Source organism: Rhinatrema bivittatum, unplaced genomic scaffold (genome assembly GCF_901001135.1).
Source record: "Rhinatrema bivittatum unplaced genomic scaffold, aRhiBiv1.1, whole genome shotgun sequence".
Taxonomy (NCBI): domain Eukaryota; kingdom Metazoa; phylum Chordata; class Amphibia; order Gymnophiona; family Rhinatrematidae; genus Rhinatrema; species Rhinatrema bivittatum.
Genome location: NW_021820697.1, coordinates 38,435 through 56,778, shown reverse-complemented (window position 1 = coordinate 56,778; position 18,344 = coordinate 38,435). Strand labels below are relative to the sequence as shown.

General features: G+C 44.3%; 1 protein-coding gene across 1 annotated transcript in view; it reads right to left on the bottom strand.

The window, feature by feature from the left end:
- The window catches only part of LOC115081961 (ubiquitin thioesterase ZRANB1-like), a 51,465-nt gene that overhangs the window by 8,875 nt on the left and 24,246 nt on the right, over window positions 1–18,344 (bottom strand). Inside the window, exon 3 of the mRNA XM_029586201.1 lies at window positions 12,773–13,002. Within this exon, the coding sequence (XP_029442061.1) occupies window positions 12,773–13,002 (230 nt within the window). The remainder of the gene's footprint in view (window positions 1–12,772; window positions 13,003–18,344) is intronic.

Here is an 18,344-nt window from a genome sequence, read left to right as displayed (position 1 = left end):
ATTTAACCTCTACTTGGTTAACTGAGTGTATAAATGTTGCTAATAAACTATGTCCATTTAAGACTAAGGAAATTAAACAAAACCATAGTCACAACTTATGGTATACTAATGAATTAAAAATACAAAAGCAGGTATTAAAAAAACTAATTACGTTGGAGAAAAAATAAAACAGCTCAGACCCTAGGTGCATATAGATCAACTTTACACCGTTAGAAAAAAGTATTGAGACTGTAAAAAAAGTTTTTTTTCAAAAAGAAAATTGAAATTTCCTTGAATAACCCTAGAGAATTATTTAGGATTGTCCAAAATCTTACTAAATCTCCAACTCGTGTTGATGGATTATCTGAAAGTAAATGCAATGAGATTGCTTTATTCTTTAAAAATAAAATAGATACTTTAATTTCTAGTAATATTCATCATGGAAATCAGGAAGTCGTTAAGAAGATAAAACTTGGATCTCTTTTGACTGTTTCATCTTTGGAAATTGAATCCCTTATAAAAAGGTTTTAAATCCAGCGAAAACATCCTCTTGATGCAATTCAAGTTCTTTTTCTTAAACCCACTGCCGATACTATAGCTCCTTATATAGTGGGCATTGTAAATGCATCTCTATCGGAAGGTGTCTTTCCTGATCAATTAAAGAATGCAATAATTAAACTGATTTTAAAAATACCTTCCTTAGACAGTACTCAATTAAAAAGCTTTAGACCAATTCTAATTTACCGTTTTAACAAAATTTTAGAAAATGTTACGCAGAAACAACTTGATCACTTTTAAGAATCCAATAATATTTTATTCCCTAATCAGTTTGGGTTTTAGAAAAATGTTTATACGAAACCCTTTTAATAGCTCTTATGGATACAGTTTTTTAAGAGGTTTTCACACCGGAAAAAGTTATTTTTTAGTTTTTTTAGATTTATCGGCTGCATTTGATACCGTAGATCATGGTACTTTACTAAAGCGCTTAACTGAAATTGGGATTAAGGACACTGTTTTAAATTGGTTCACTTCTTTTCTCAATAATCGAACATATCAAACCAGGCCATATGAACCTGGCAAGTACCCAAAAACTAAGTCTATTCCATGTTACCGTTGCTAGTAATAGCAGTGGCTATTTTCTAAGTCAACTTAATAGCAGGTAATGGACTTCTCCTCCAAGAAGTTATCCAATCCTTTTTTAAACACGGTTATACTAACTGCACTAACCACATCCTCTGGCAACAAATTCCAGAGTTTAATTGTGCATTGAGTAAAAAATAACTTTCTCCGATTAGTTTTAAATGTGCCACATGCTAACTTCATGGAGTGCCCCCTAGTCTTTCTATTATCCGAAAGAATAAATAACTGATTCACATTTACCCGTTCTAGACTTAAGAACATAAGAAAATGCCATACTGGGTCAGACCAAGGGTCCATCAAGCCCAGCATCCTGTTTCCAACACTGGCCAATCCAGGCCATAAGAACCTGGTAAGTACCCAGAAACTAAGTCTATTCCATGTTACCATTGCTAATGGCAGTGGCTATTCTCTAAGTGAACTTAATAGCAGGTAATGGACTTCTCCTCCAAGAACTTATCCAATCCTTTTTTAAACACAGCTATACTAACTGTACTAACCACAACCTCTCATAATTTTAAACATCTCTATCATATCCCCCCTCAGCCGTCTCTTCTCCAAGCTGAAAAGTCCTAACCTCTTTACTCTTTCTTCATAGGGGAGCTGTTCCATTCCCCTTATCATTTTGGTAGCCCTTCTCTGTACCTTCTCCATCTCAATTATATCTTTTTTGAGATGCGGTGACCAGAATTGTACACAGTATTCAAGGTGCGGTCTCACCATGGAGCGATACAGAGGCATTATGACATTTTCTGTTTTATTCAGCATTCCCTTTCTAATAATTCCCAATATTCTGTTTGCTTTTTTGACTGGCACAGCACACTGAACCAACGATTTCAATGTGTTATCCACTATGATGCCTAGATCTCTTTCTTGGGTTGTAGCACCTAATATGAAACTTAACATTGTGTAACTATAGCATGGGTTATTTTTCCCTATATACATCACCTTGCACTTATCCACATTAAATTTCATCTGCCATTTGGATGCCCAATTTTCCAGTCTCACAAGGTCTTCCTGCAATTTATCACAATCTGCTTGTGATTTAACTACTCTGAACAATTTTGTATCATCTGCAAATTTGATTATCTCACTCGTATTTCTTTCCAGATCATTTATAAATATATTGAAAAGTAAGGGTCCCAATACAGATCCCTGAGGCACTCCACTGCCCACTCCCTTCCACTGAGAAAATTGTCCATTTAATCCTACTCTCTGTTTCCTGTCTTTTAGCCAGTTTGCAATCCACGAAAGGACATCGCCATCTATCCCATGACTTTTTACTTTTCCTAGAAGCCTCTCATGAGGAACTTTGTCAAATGCCTTCTGAAAATCCAAGTATACTACATCTACCGGTTCACCTTTATCCACATTGTTATGAACTCTGCCCACGGGTTCCCCCGCGAGCAGGCTCACTCACCACTCTGTTTACTTCGCCGACGTGGCAGGACGCCACCGTCAGCCTGCCCACGCGGCCCGGAGGCCCGCCTGCGTCTCTCCTCTTCACCGCGGCCGGAGCTGCGGACTTTCCACCTTCTTCTGGGCCCGGGACCGCCCCCGTTGTCGACTGCATATTCGCGGCGCTAAGGCCGCAGCCCCGGGCGGAAGTAGCGGCTGGAGCCGCCCCCGACGTCAGGACCTGCTCCTCAGGCCCTGCCCTGCTTCCTACGCAATTACGTCGGTGCAGGCCGCTGTCCATGGTCCTGCACAGCTCCTGCACTCTCTTCCTAGGCGTGCGGCCGCGTCTTCCTTCAAGATTTAAAGGGCCAGATACAGGAAGTGTCTTGGCCCCACCTTGGTGACTGTTTCCTGTACCAGCCCTATAAAGGGCTGCTCCGTCAGTTGTTCCTGGCCTTGCATCGTGGTGTCTTCACTCTGGAGGCTCCTGCCTGCCAGAGCCTGTGTAAGGTCTTCTTGTCTTGTGGAGCTCCTCATCGTGATGTCTTCTCGTCATGCCATGTCATGTCTTCGTGCCTGAGGTCCTCGTCCAGGTGTCCTGGTGTCTTGATCTTCTACGTCCTAGTGTTCCTGCCTTCCTGGATGTTCAATCCTATGTCCCGTCTTCGCTCTCGAGCCTTCTGGTCCAGTAGGCTGGGGGTCCCTCAGATGCAGTACTCCTGTGTGGACTAGCCTGCTGGTGGACGGTTGTCCTGTGCTCCTGAGCCGTCATGTCCCGGATGTTTGTTCCTGCGCTGTCCCGTTCTCCTCGTGGTCCGTGACCAGTCTGCAAGGGCTGCGTAGGGCGCGTAGTGGACAGGGTGGTCCGCGACTCAGTCCCACGGGTGGCCTGAGTAGGGCGCCCTGAGAGACAGTGCCAATGTCCGCCTTCCTTGCTTCTCGTCTCGTCTGTATCCCAAGTTCCTTGTTGTGTCTGCACTTCAGCCTCATGTTTCTGATGTCGTTGCATCGACCCTGGTCCGGGATGCCGTCGCATCGACCACTGGTCCGTGATGTCTTTGCATCAGCCTTGGTGTCAAGTCTCGTCTGCGATGCCGTTGCATCGATCCTGGTGTCACGTCTTCAGCCCAAGTCTTCGTGCCATGTGATGCCATCGCATCAACCCAAGTCTTCGTGCCATGTGATGCCGTTGCATCAATCTTCATAGTCTTGTCTTTGTGTCAAGGTCCGTCTGCCCTCAACCTCAGGCCAGGCCTGCTGCTCCATGCTGCTCGCAGCAGGTCCGAAAGGGCTCGGAATGGTTGGAGGACCATTCAACTTCCAACATCCTCGGATGTTGGCCAAGGGAGCTTGCCGGCCTGGCAGAGGGTAGACCGTCAGCCATCCGGAGCCATCGTCAACCCTTGGCTTGGCCTGGAAGGTCTGGGTCGGGCTGAGGCCCATGGGCACACGAAAAACACCCGTTCTCAACAGAATGCAAGGCCTTTCGAGGCCGTTCACAACACACATGTTTATTAACTCCTTCAAAAAAGTGAAGCAGATTTGTGAGGCAAGACTTGCCTTGGGTAAAGCCATGTTGACTTTGTTCCATTAAACCATGTCTTTCTATATGTTCTGTGATTTTGATGTTTAGAACACTTTCCACTATTTTTCCTGGCACTGAAGTCAGGCTAACCGGTCTGTAGTTTCCCGGATCTCCCCTGTAGCCCTTTTTAAATATTGAGGTTACATTTGCTATCCTCCAGTCTTCAGGTACAATGGATGATTTTAATGATAAGTTACAAATTTTTATTAATAGGTCTGAAATTTCATTTTTTAGTTCCTTCAGAACTCTGGGGTGTATACCATCCGGTCCAGGTGATTTACTACTCTTCCGTTTGTTTGTCAATCAGGTCTACCACATCTTCAAGGTTCACCGTGATTTGATTCAGTCCATCTGAATCATTACCCATGAAAACCTTCTCCAGTACGGGTACCTCCCCAACATCCTCTTCAGTAAACACCGAAGCAAAGAAATAATTTAATCTTTCCGCGATGGCCTTATCTTCTCTAAGTGCCCCTTTAACCCCTCGATCATGTAACGGTCCAACTGACTCCCTCACAGGCTTTCTGCTTTGGATATATTTAAATGTTTTTATTGTGAGTTTTTGCCTTTACGGCTAACTTCTTTTCAAATTCTCTCTTAGCTTGTCTTATCAATGTCTTACATTTAACTTGCCAACGTTTATGCTTTATCCTAATTTCTTCTGTTGGATCCTTCTTCCAATTTTTGAATGAAGATCTTTTGGCTAAAATAGCTTCTTTTACCTCCCCTTTTAACCATGCCAGTAATCGTTTTGCCTTCTTTCCACCTTCTTAATGTGTGGAATACATCTGGATTGTGCTTCTAGAATGGTATTTTTTAACAATGACCACGCATCTTGCACACTTTTTACTTTTGTAGCTGCTCCTTTCAGTTTTTTTCTAACAATTTTTCTCATTTTATCAAAGTTTCCCTTTTGAAAGTTTAGCACAAGAGCTGTGGATTTGCACACTGTTCCTCTTCCAGTCATTAAATCAAATTTGATCATATTATGATCACTATTGCCAACCGGCCCCACCACCGTTACCTCTCTCACCAAGTCCTGTGCTCCACTGAGAATTAGGTCTAAAATTGCTCCCTCTCTCGTCGGTTCCTCGCAATTGCTCCATAAAGCTATCATTTATTCCATCCAGGAACGTTATCTCTCTAGCATGTCCCGATGATACATTTACCCAGTCAATATTGGGGTAATTGAATTCTCCCATTACCGCACTACCAATTTGGTTAGCTTCCCTAATTTCTCTTAGCATTTCACTGTCCGTCTCATCATCTTGACCAGGTGGACGGTAGTATACTCCTATCACTATAGTCTTCCCCAACACACAAGGGATTTCTACCCATAAAGATTCAATTTTGTGTCTCATGCAGAATGTTTATCCTGTTGGACTCTATGCCATCCCGGACAAAAAAGACACTAGTAGAGACTGCGTCCTGGACGCTAACTCGCAGTTGTTTTTGCATTGCTGGTATACAATCACTGTTTACTGGATGATACTACATCACTATTTTATTCATGACGTTGGAGTGTTTGAGCCCCTGAGGCAGCAGCTGTTGTGCTGCGAAACTCGGCCTGAGTCGGGCAATTTTTATGAATACGTCTCTACTTCAATAAAAGGTTTGAAAAAGATCAAGGCATCTATCCTTTTGTGTTTACCCGATGGCTATCATAGATCGCCTACCTCTTTGTTTTCTTGGACCATCCCGGACATAAAGCGCCACACCATCTCCCGGGTGCTCCTCTCTGTCATTGCGATATAATTTGTACCCCGATATAGCACTGTCCCATTGCTTATCCTCTTTCCACCATGTCTCTGAGATGTCAATTAAGTCTATGTCATCATTCAATGCTACAACAAACGTACTCTCTCCTATAAATGAAATACTTATAAACTAATTTACTTGTGCAAAAAAATTATTATTAATAATTTAATCATGAAAAATAATTTTTCATGATTAAATTATTAATAATAATTTTTTTGCACAAGTAAATTAGTTTATAAGTATTTCATTTATAGGAGAGAGTACGTTTGTTGTGAGATAGAATTCTCATCCTAAGCGGAGAAGAGTGTAGATCATTCAATGCTATACATTCTAATTCTCCCATCTTACTTCTTAGCATACAAACATTTCAAAGTTTGTTTTTTATTTGTATTTTCATTCTGCTTTTTAATTGATAGGGATAAGCTAGAATTTTTTAGCTCAGGTGAGTTTTTAGTTACAGGCACTTGGACTACTTTTCTTATTATTGGAACCTCACTGTCGGGATGCCCTAATTCTAATGCATCATTAGTATCCTTTGAAGATACCTCTCTCCGAACCATGCACTGCTGAGCGACTGTCTGCTTTCCCCTTTGTTCTAGTTTAAAAGCTGCTCTATCTCCTTTTTAAAGGTTAGCGCCAGCAGACTGGTTCCACCCTGGTTAAGATGGAGCCCATCCCTTTGGAAGAGACTCCCCCTTTCCCAAAAGGTTCCCCAGTTCCTAACAAAACTGAATCCCTCTTCCTTGCATCATCGTCACATCCACGCATTGAGACTCCGGAGCTCTGCCTGCCTCTGGTGACCTGTGCGTGGAACAGGGAGCATTTCAGAGAATGCTACCCTGGAGGTTCTGGATTTAAGCTTTCTACCTAAGAGCCTAAATTTGGCTTCCAGAACCTCCCTCCCACATTTTCCTATGTCGTTTGGTGCCCACATGTACCACGACAGCCGGCTCCTCCCCAGCACTGTCTAAAATCCTATCTAGGTGATGCGTGAGGTCCGCCACCTTCACACCAAGTAGGCATGTTACCAGGTGATCCTCACGCCCACCAGCCACCCAGCTATCTTCATTCCTAATAATCGAATCACCAACTATGATTGCTGACCTAACCCTTCCCTCCTGGGCAGTAGGCCTTGGGGAGATATCCTCAGTGTGAAAGGACAATGCATCACCTAAAGAGCAGGTCCTTGCTACAGGATCCTTTCCTGCTGCACCCGGTTGATGCTCTCCCATCATGAGACCTTCTTCCTCCAAGGCAGCACCAGGGCTGCCAGTCTGAAGTTGGGACTTGGCTACTATGTCCCTGAAGGTCTCATCTATATACCTCTCTGTCTGCCTCAGCTCCTCCAGGTCTGCCACTCTAGCCTCCAGAGATCGGACTCGTTCTCTGAGAGCCAGGAGCTCTTTGCATCGCATGCACATGTACAACTTCTCACCGGTGGGTAAAAAGTCATACATGTGACACTCTATGCAAAAGACTGGGAAGCCCCCCCTCTTGCTGCTGGACTGCTGCCTTCATCTCAATTTTGATCAGTTCCTAGTTAAGTTTTAGGTTGCTATGGGAGTAGGAATGTGTCTAATGTCCTTTAAATGTATTAGTGAATTCACTATATGTCTGGTAGTGGCCTACCTGGGTCTGATCGAATTCTCAATAAAGTTTTTGTTGATTTTTTTTTTTTTTTTTTTGTGAAAGTGGCACCTGCCTATAAATTAAAGGATGAGCTAGGGGTGGGTTGGGAAATACGAACAGTCTAACTTCAGTTAGTCAGCCAGAGTGATTCACTGCTCTCTTGATTAACAAATGTTGGTACCTATTCAAACCCAATCACACTACCACAACACCATTCCAAGGTTAGTAACTGAGCTGAACTTTTCAACCTTTTTACTTAGGTATATACTGCTCCTAGCTTATTTCTAGCTTCTGGCTACTATTTTTTTTGGGGGGGGGGGGGGGGGGGGGGGTTAAATACAAACACTCAGTTTGTATTAAATACAAAACACTCAGTTCTGCAGACTTTTAAAAATAAACACACTACCTACTGCTTACTAGCTACCTTATTGACTATTTAAAAATACAAACAGTCTAACTTGTTTATTCACTGCCTGACTATTAAAGGCACACACACACAAACACACTAAATAATATTCCCAAATAGTTCACTTTGCCCCAATACTTTTAAAAAAGACAATCTCCCAAGCAAAAACTTACTGATTCCTTTCAGCCACCAGCAAGGTGATCCTCTCCTCTCAGTGTTCCTCCCCTCACACACACACACACACACACACACACACACACACACCCCTGCATTCAGGAATGCCTCCCATCCTCCCCTCACACACACACACACACACACTGCATTCAGGAATGCCTCCCATCCTCCCCTCACACACTGCATTCAGGAATGCCTCCCATCCTCTCCTCACATACACCCCTGCATTCAGGAATGCCTCCCCTCACACACACACACTGCATTCAGGAATGCCTCTCATATCCTCCCCTCACACACGCCCTGCATTCAGGAGTGCCTCCCATCCTCCCCTCACACACACACACTGGATTCAGGCGTGCCTCCCATCCTCCCCTCACACACATAGAATGTTCAGGCGTGCCTCCCATCCTCCCCCTCACACACATCCTGCATTCAGGAATGCCTCCCATCCTCCCCTCACACACACACACTGGATTCAGGCGTGCCTCCCATCCTCCCCTCACACACATAGAATGTTCAGGCGTGCCTCCCATCCTCCCTCTCACACACACCCTGCATTCAGGAATGCCTCCCATCCTCCCCTCATACACACACTGCATTCAGGCGTGCCTCCCATCCTCCCCTCACACACACACACACTGCATTCAGGCGTGCCTCCCATCCTCCCCTCACACACACCCTGCATTCAGGAATGCCTCCCATCCTCCCCTCACACACACAAACTGCATTCAGGCGTGCCTCCCATCCTCCCCTCACACACACACACACACACACACACACACAAACTGCATTCTGGCGTGCCTCCCATCCTCCCCTCACACACACCCCTGCATTCAGGTGTGCCTCCCATCCTCCCCTAACACACAGAGAATGTTCAGGGGTGCCTCCCATCCTCCACTCACACACACACTGCATTCAGGAATGCCTCCTATCCTCCCCTCACACACTCACACTGCATTCAGGAATGCCTCCCATCCTCCCCTCACACACACACACTGCATTCAGGAATGCCTCCCATCCTCCCCTCACACACACACTGCATTCAGGAATGCCTCCTTATCCTCCCCTCGCACACACACACTGCATTCAGGAATGCCTCCCATCCTCCCCTCACACACACACTGCATTCAGGAATGCCTCCCATCCTCCCCTCACACACACACTGCATTCAGGAATGCCTCCTATCCTCCCCTCACACACACACACTCTGCATTCAGGAATGCCTCCCATCCTCCCCTCAGACACTGCATTCAGGAATGCCTCCTATCCTCCCCTCGCACACACACACTGTATTCAGGAATGCCTCCTATCCTCCCCTCACACACACACTCTGCATTCAGGAATGCATCCCATCCTCCCCTCAGACACTGCATTCAGGAATGCCTCCTATCCTCCCCTCAGACACACACACTCTGCATTCAGGAATGCCTCCCATCCTCCCCTCACACACACACTGCATTCAGGAATGCCTCCTTATCCTCCCCTCGCACACACACACTGTATTCAGGAATGCCTCCCATCCTCCCCTCAGACACACACACTCTGCATTCAGGAATGCCTCCTATCCTCCCCTCAGACACACACACTCTGCATTCAGGAATGCCTCCCATCCTCCCCTCACACACACACTGCATTCAGGAATGCCTCCTTATCCTCCCCTCGCACACACACACTGTATTCAGGAATGCCTCCTATCCTCCCCTCACACACACACACTCTGCATTCAGGAATGCCTCCCATCCTCCCCTCAGACACTGCATTCAGGAATGCCTCCTATCCTCCCCTCAGACACACACACTCTGCATTCAGGAATGCCTCCCATCCTCCCCTCACACACACACTGCATTCAGGAATGCATCCCATCCTCCCCTCACACACATAGAATGTTCAGGCGTGCCTCCCATCCTCCCCTCACACACACACACACTGCATTCAGGAATGCCTCCTATCCTCCCCTCACACACACACACACACACACACACACTGCATTCAGGAATGCCTCCCATCCTCCCCTCACACACACACACACTGCATTCAGGAATGCATCCCATCCTCCCCTCACACACACACTGCATTCAGGAATGCATCCCATCCTCCCCTCACACACACCCCTGCATTCAGGAATGCATCCCATCCTCCCCTCACACACATAGAATGTTCAGGCGTGCCTCCCATCCTCCCCTCACACACACACTGCATTCAGGAATGCCTCCTATCCTCCCCTCACACACACTGCATTCAGGAATGCCTCCCATCCTCCCCTCACACACATAGAATGTTCAGGCGTGCCTCCCATCCTCCCCTCACACACACACACACACAAACCGCATTCAGGGGTGCCTCCCATCCTCCCCTCACACACACCCCTGCATTCAGGCGTGCCTCCCATCCTCCCCTCACACACATAGAATGTTCAGGAGTGCCTCCCATCCTCCCCCTCACACACACACACCGTGCATTCAGGAATGCCTCCCATCCTCCCCTCACACACACACACACTGCATTCAGGCGTGCCTCCCATCCTCCCCTCACACACATAGAATGTTCAGGCGTGCCTCCCATCCTCCCCTCACACACACCCTGCATTCAGGAATGCCTCCCATCCTCCCCTCACACACACAAACTGCATTCAGGCGTGCCTCCCATCCTCCCCTCACACACACACACTGCATTCAGGAATGCCTCCCATCCTCCCCTCACACACACACACTGCATTCAGGAATGCCTCCCATCCTCCCCTCACACACATAGAAAGTTCAGGCGTGCCTCCCATCCTCCCCTCACACACACACACACTGCATTCAGGAATGCCTCCCATCCTCCCCTCACACACATAGAAAGTTCAGGCGTGCCTCCCATCCTCCCCTCACACACACACACACTGCATTCAGGAATGCTTCCCATCCTCCCCTCACACACACACACACACTGCATTCAGGAATGCTTCCTATCCTCCCCTCACACACACACACTGCATTCAGGAATGCCTCCTATCCTCCCCTCACACACACACACTGCATTCAGGAATGCCTCCCATCCTCCCCTCACACACACACACACTGCATTCAGGAATGCCTCCTATCCTCCCCTCACACACACACACACACACTGCATTCAGGAATGCCTCCTATCCTCCCCTCACACACACTGCATTCAGGAATGCCTCCTATCCTCCCCTCACACACACACACTGCATTCAGAAATGCATCCCATCCTCCCCTCACACACACACACTGCATTCAGGAATGCCTCCTATCCTCCCCTCTCACACACACACACACTGCATTCAGGAATGCATCCCATCCTCCCCTCACACACACACTGCATTCAGGAATGCATCCCATCCTCCCCTCACACACAAAGAATGTTCAGGCGTGCCTCCCATCCTCCCCTCACACACACACACACTGCATTCAGGAATGCCTCCCATCCTCCCCTCACACACATAGAAAGTTCAGGCGTGCCTCCCATCCTCCCCTCACACACACACACACTGCATTCAGAAATGCATCCCATCCTCCCCTCACACACAAAGAATGTTCAGGAATGCATCCCATCCTCCCCTCACACACACTGCATTCAGGAATGCATCCCATCCTCCCCTCTCACACAAAGAATGTTCAGGCGTGCCTCCCATCCCCATTCACTGCATTCAGGAAGACCTCTTTCCCCTTGAAATACACACTCCATTCTCTCCTATTATAATCATTAACAGGCTAATTTGAAAACAAGCATGTGTGTCCCCAAATGTGCGTACCGGCGCGCGGAGATTCACTGCAATTTAAAATCATGCACGCACTTACGCACGAATATTTTAAAATACACCTCTAGTCCTTTAGTATGCGCCTAATCTTAAGAGATTACTCGAAAAAACGTACTTCATGGGTATTTCCTAGGACTTTGCCAGATTTTACGTATGTATGCAGGCGGATTTTAAAACATGCTTGCTTGAGGGACAACTCAGTTTTCCCAATTAGTCCACCAGTTTACCCAGTTAACATCGAGGTCTTGAAGAACTCTCTGTTCTTCAACCTGCACATAACCCAGCTGACCCAGATCCTTCATTCTGTCCAAAAGCCCTAAACCTCAAGATCTACAGATTTGCTCCTCATCTGGAGCAGCAGTAAAGTTATTTAGATAAAAAGCAGACATGCGCCGCATTCTCCAGTTTTAAATATGCAGGTACGTGTGCAATTGTTGGCTCTGCCCTGAAACGTCCATGCCCTGCCCCTTTTATGCCCTTATTTTTTACATGCTTACAGGTACATATGCACATACTTCACGGCTTTTTAAAATCCTCATTGCTCGTGCACGGCCCACATATGCCTTTTTAACATCAACCTGTGTCCAAGAATTTCCCACTTCCCTCACACCCTGCAAAGAGGAATATTTACCTTATATATATGCTGCACTGACGCCAGGAAACATTTCTGATTCTTTATTCACATGCTCTGCCAGTAGGAACCTCTCACTCCAACACATATATATGCTTTGCTGGGTCATGCACCTGCTTATACACCACAGAATGTTGCCCTCTCCATATTCCTCACCCCCCCCCAACTGCATGACCCTCCTTTCCACATATGCTGTACCAAGGCAAGACCTATCTCACCATTTCCTTTCTGCACGCTGCGCTTCAGTTGGTTAACACCTTCCCTTATACACACACTGGGCCAAGACCAGGGGATGTCCTCCTGATTCCTCACCTCTTGTGCAGAGAGGAAGTGAATGTGCAAAAGTTTCCTCTCACTATCAACTAGCGGTAAGAAGGTTATTGTTACATCGTCATCCGTGTTGAGGTTAGCACCAGCGCCTCGATTGTCAAATCCATCATTCTCCATGGCAACCAGAGCAGAGAAATGGCCCCTTGTGTATCCCAAAGCAATGGGACTCTTCCAGCAAAAGGTCTGTTCCCAAAGTAGCGGCAAATAGACACCTGTTAAAGCAGAAGTGGAAAAAGCACATGACATCTGCTCATAAATGATCGATATCTACATAAGAATATAAGATTTGCCATATTGGGTCAGACCAAAAGGTTCATCAAGCCCAGTATCCCATTTCCCAATAGTGGTCAATCCAGATCACAAGTACCTGGCAGGATCTCAAGGGGGTAGAGAAGAATCCAAGCTGCTTACCCCAAGAATAAGCAGTGGATTTCTGCAACTCTACCTTAATAATGGTTAATGGACTTTTCCTAACATTTTTTTTTAGAACTAATTTCTATAATATTAAATTTGACTCTTCATTACTTCCTAAAAATATTTATAACATAATCAGTCAAAAATACAAAATGACAAACAACTTTACAAAACATTTATAGATGCAATTATTGCCAATTTTTCTATAGATGTTATTACAACTTTCCAAATCTCACGTACAATAACTCTGTATCCAATAACCAATTTAAACTCAATTACAACCCACCTTAATTCCCCTAAAATCACACACACACACCACTATACTTCTTCATGTGAATCATCCAAAGATGCTTCCACATGAACTAAAACCACTCGATGTAACTACATAGAAAAGTACTATAATCTTTCACTGTTATTTTACCAGCACATATATATCTATTAATTTTGAACTGATGTAGTATGCACAAAACATTTTCAACAATTGTCATTCAAAAGCATAACCAATGCTAAAAAAGTTACAATATAAAGTACAATATACATGAGGACTTCTCAAATCTCTTCACTTCCACGTTTTCTCTGGCATTATACATGATAATTCAATTTTCTCTGGCATTATACATGATGATTCAATTCTCCTTATTCTTGGCATAAGTAAATCTCCTGATAATCCCCACAAATCTGCTTCACTTTTTTGAAGGAGTTAATAAACATGTGGATAAAGGTGAACCGGTAGATATAGTATACTTCGATTTTCAGAAGGCGTTTGACAAAGTTCCTCATGAGAGGCTTCTAGGAAAAGTAAAAAGTCATGGGATAGGTGGCGATGTCCTTTCGTGGATTGCAAACTGGCTAAAAGACAGGAAACAGAGAGTAGGATTAAATGGGCAATTTTCTCAGTGGAAGGGAATGGACAGTGGAGTGCCTCAGGGATCTGTATTGTGACCCTTACTTTTCAATATATTTATAAATGATCTGGAAAGAAATACGACGAGTGAGATAATCAAATTTGCAGATGACACAAAATTGTTCAGAGTAGTTAAATCACAAGCAGATTGTGATAAATTGCAGGAAGACCTTGTGAGACTGGAAAATTGGGCATCCAAATGGCAGATGAAATTTAATGTGGATAAGTGCAAGGTGATGCATATAGGGAAAATAACCCATGCTATAATTACACAATGTTGGGTTCCATATTAGGTGCTACAACCCAAGAAAGAGATCTAGGTGTCATAGTGGATAACACATTGAAATCGTCGGTACAGTGTGCTGCGGCAGTCAAAAAAGCGAACAGAATGTTGGGAATTATTAGAAAGGGAATGGTGAATAAAACGGAAAATGTCATAATGCCTCTGTATCGCTCCATGGTGAGACCGCACCTTGAATACTGTGTACAATTCTGGTCACCGCATCTCAAAAAAGATATAATTGCGATGGAGAAGGTACAGAGAAGGGCTACCAAAATGATAAGGGGAATGGAACAACTCCCCTATGAGGAAAGACTAAAGAGGTTAGGACTTTTCAGCTTGGAGAAGAGACGACTGAGGGGGGATATGATAGAGGTGTTTAAAATCATGAGAGGTCTAGAACGGGTAGATGTGAATCAGTTATTTACTCTTTCGGATAGTAGAAAGATTAGGGGGCACTCCATGAAGTTAGCATGGGGCACATTTACAACTAATCGGAGAAAGTTCTTTTTTACTCAATGCACAATTAAACTCTGGAATTTGTTGCCAGAGGATGTGGTTAGTGCAGTTAGTATAGCTGTGTTTAAAAAAGGATTGGATAAGTTCTTGGAGGAGAAGTCCATTACCTGCTATTAAGTTCACTTAGAGAATAGCCACTGCCATTAGCAATGGTTACATGGAATAGACTTAGTTTTTGGGTACTTGCCAGGTTCTTATGGCCTGGATTGGCCACTGTTGGAAACAGGATGCTGGGCTTGATGGACCCTTGGTCTGACCCAGTATGGCATTTTCTTATGTTCTTATGTTCATGATTAGTCTATGAATACTAATTCTCAACCACCTACACAATCTCTATCTGATCATACCAACCTTATTTTACTTTCGAAAATATCTGCCAGTCTTAAATTGAAGTAATCATTCCTTGTTGATTTATCATTCCTTAAATGAAATTGTTCTCCATCCCAGCTTATGTGGGATAGATAGCTGTTTTTCTGAGATTTGTTGGCGACATTTAAGGAATATTCGTCCAACAAGGAATGATTACTTCAATTCATGATTGGCACATATTTTCGAAAGTAAAATAAAGGATACTGCCCCCTAAGGAAGTCCGAAACTCTGAGACAAGGGTCTCATGTTCGAGAGCAAAGGTTTATTTATGATTTGGGCACATTGATACCCAATAGTCAGGTGGAATGGGCCGCATTTATGTAGGTCACTTTAAGATGACCATTTTTCTCTAATTTTCTCTTTTTGATTCTGATTGCTGAAGATGTATTAGGGAGTGCTAACGTATTTTAGTGTCAGACCGCTGACGTCATGGAATCGATAGTGATACAGGAATGGGGTAACACAATAGCGTTTTTTTCTGGTCAGTATTTTAAAGTTTTTTTCACTTGCGTGTACGTTTTTGGTGTTATGTCTTTCGAGATATTGAGACAGTTGGTTAAGTTTTTTGATATTAGTCTATAATTCCATTTTTGTAGAGATTTGTTGGCAACATAAGATGGGATGGAGAACAATTTCGTTTAAGGAATGAGAAGAAGGGATTGTAAAGCTGAGCAGATTGTAAAGCTGAGCAGTGTGAATGGGTAGACTGGATGAGGCATGTGGTCTTTATCTGTCAAATTATTCTATGTTTCTATGAAAACTTAGGGAAATGATTTGGGGATGTCAATCAAGTTTCAAAAGCAATATAGAAAGAGAAGTTACTTACCTGTAACAGTGGTTCTCCGATGGACAGTAGGATGTTAGTCCTCACATATGGGGGTAACGTCATCCCATGGAACTTTGATTTCAAAGATTCTAGAAGCTTTTAGCAAGCTCTACTGAGCATGTGTAGCTGTAGCCACCTCCCTGCCTCCCAGGCAAAAAGACCCTCAGACGATGATAAAGCTGAGACTTAAAGAATCCAATTCCATGGGAGGTGGGAGAGAGTTGTGAGGGCTGACTTCCTGATGTCCATCGGACAACCAATGTTACAGGGAAATAACTTCTCTTTTTCCGGGGACAAGTAGAATGTCAGGCCTCACATATGGAGACTCCCAAGCTACAGGTTGCTGCAGACAAAAAGGGAAAAACATGAATGCCAAAGGCACTTCAGATTTGGGTGGTGATGGGCCAACCTTATATAATCCGTTTCTGTCTCCCCCCCCCCCTTTTTTTTTTTCAGAGGCAGTCTGACCATTGACTGGCTACAGGAGGGAATGGAGTTCATTTCTATACTTCAAAGAGACTCCATCGTTCAGACTGTTTTAAAATATAGTTTTGCAGTAGGAACCTCTGCCAAAAACAGGGGTTCATTGTGAATGCATGGCAAAAATCCCACCTATGTGCTTCGAAACAAACAAAACTCCAGCACAAGAAGCTGTGAAGTGCTCCACTAGATCCAGGTCCTCTTGGACAAGAGAAAAGCTCAATTCACTAACCAGAGAATAGTGCATTTGCCATAGGCTTTACAGGTTTTTGGTGGCAAAAAGAAACCTGAGCCGACTTTCAAGCTGATGCAATACTGTGCACTGGCCGCAGCACATGGTTTAACATGTGAATGGATGCAAATTTTGAATGCACGTCCATAACCCCCGATGCAAAACGGAGCTTAGAGCGCCCAAAACGTGCATTCACTAAAGCGTGTAGGTAATAGCAATCATCACATGTAAATTCATGTTGATGAGACTATTAACTATTTCCCCCATGCAAAAAAATACTGTGCGCCCAACGCACACATTTTTACCCTCAAAAATTAACATCTGCCCCAAGCAGGTGTTAAGTGTTGAGGAGCCCAAAATGTTGACAGAAAAGCAGAAAATACCACTTTTCTGTACTTCTTCTGACTTAACCTGGTAATATTAAGTCAGAGGAACAGAAAAAGGAGAACGTGTAAAAAAAAAATTATTTTTTAAAGTGTGCTGGCGGTCAGGTCAGGAAAAGGGATGCTCAATTAATGAGTGTCCATTTTCCTAACCTGTGGGTGCCTGCTGCCGAGGAAGCTCTAGTGGCGCACAATTTCCCCGGTGCTTCCTTTTGACCGTGGCAGCCCATTTGCATAGGGCACCCCGGTGAGGCCAATCGGTGCATGTTAGGAGAGTGGGAACTCAATCATGAGTGCCCGTTTTCCGCGCCGATATTGCATCGGCCTGTATCTGGGACTGTAGAGCCCTCCAAGCAGATTTCTCAAAGAAGTACAACTGATTGCCTTTACAGACTTATGCACAATGTTAGTCAGTGACAAGTAATTTTATCAAGAGAAGAATATCTAGCTCTTAAAGATTTACTGAGTGATTCCAGCATAGTAGTAAAAGCAGCCGATAAAGGTGGAGCTGGGTGATTTTAGATAAACAGTCTTACAAAGATGAGGCATTGAGACAATTTTCAGATAAACATTTTTTATAAATGACTAAACTCAGATCCGACTGCGGCTCTAAAAAGGTTGAGTTGATCAGGTGTTAGATCATGCCTTTAAAAGTGGGTGGATAACCCTGAAAGAGCTTTGATTTTTACAAGTGGATTTTTCTTTGACTCCAGTATTCTACCATTTACCAAAAATCTATAAAGCTTTGGCTAAACCACCTGGACGTCCGATAATCTCTGCAAAGGGTTCATTACTCAAACCATTATCACAGTTTGTGGATGTGTTTCTCAGACCAGAGGTGCCGAAGTTCCCTTGTATATCAGGGACTCCAGCGATATTATACAGTTTCTACAAAACTATGATGGGATGCTCCAAGATGTCTCAGTTACCATAAATATAGTGTCTTTGTACACTAATATACTTCAAGATGCAGCACTGGAGGTAATCTCTGAATAATTTCTGGATAAAGAAATTATAAATGCTCGTATACCAACTCAATTTATTGTGAATTTGGTGACTTTAGCTTTAAAAGAAAACTATTCTTGTTAGATCAGGTTTACTATCAGGAGATTGGGGAAACGGTGATGGGAGCAACAATGGCTCCAAG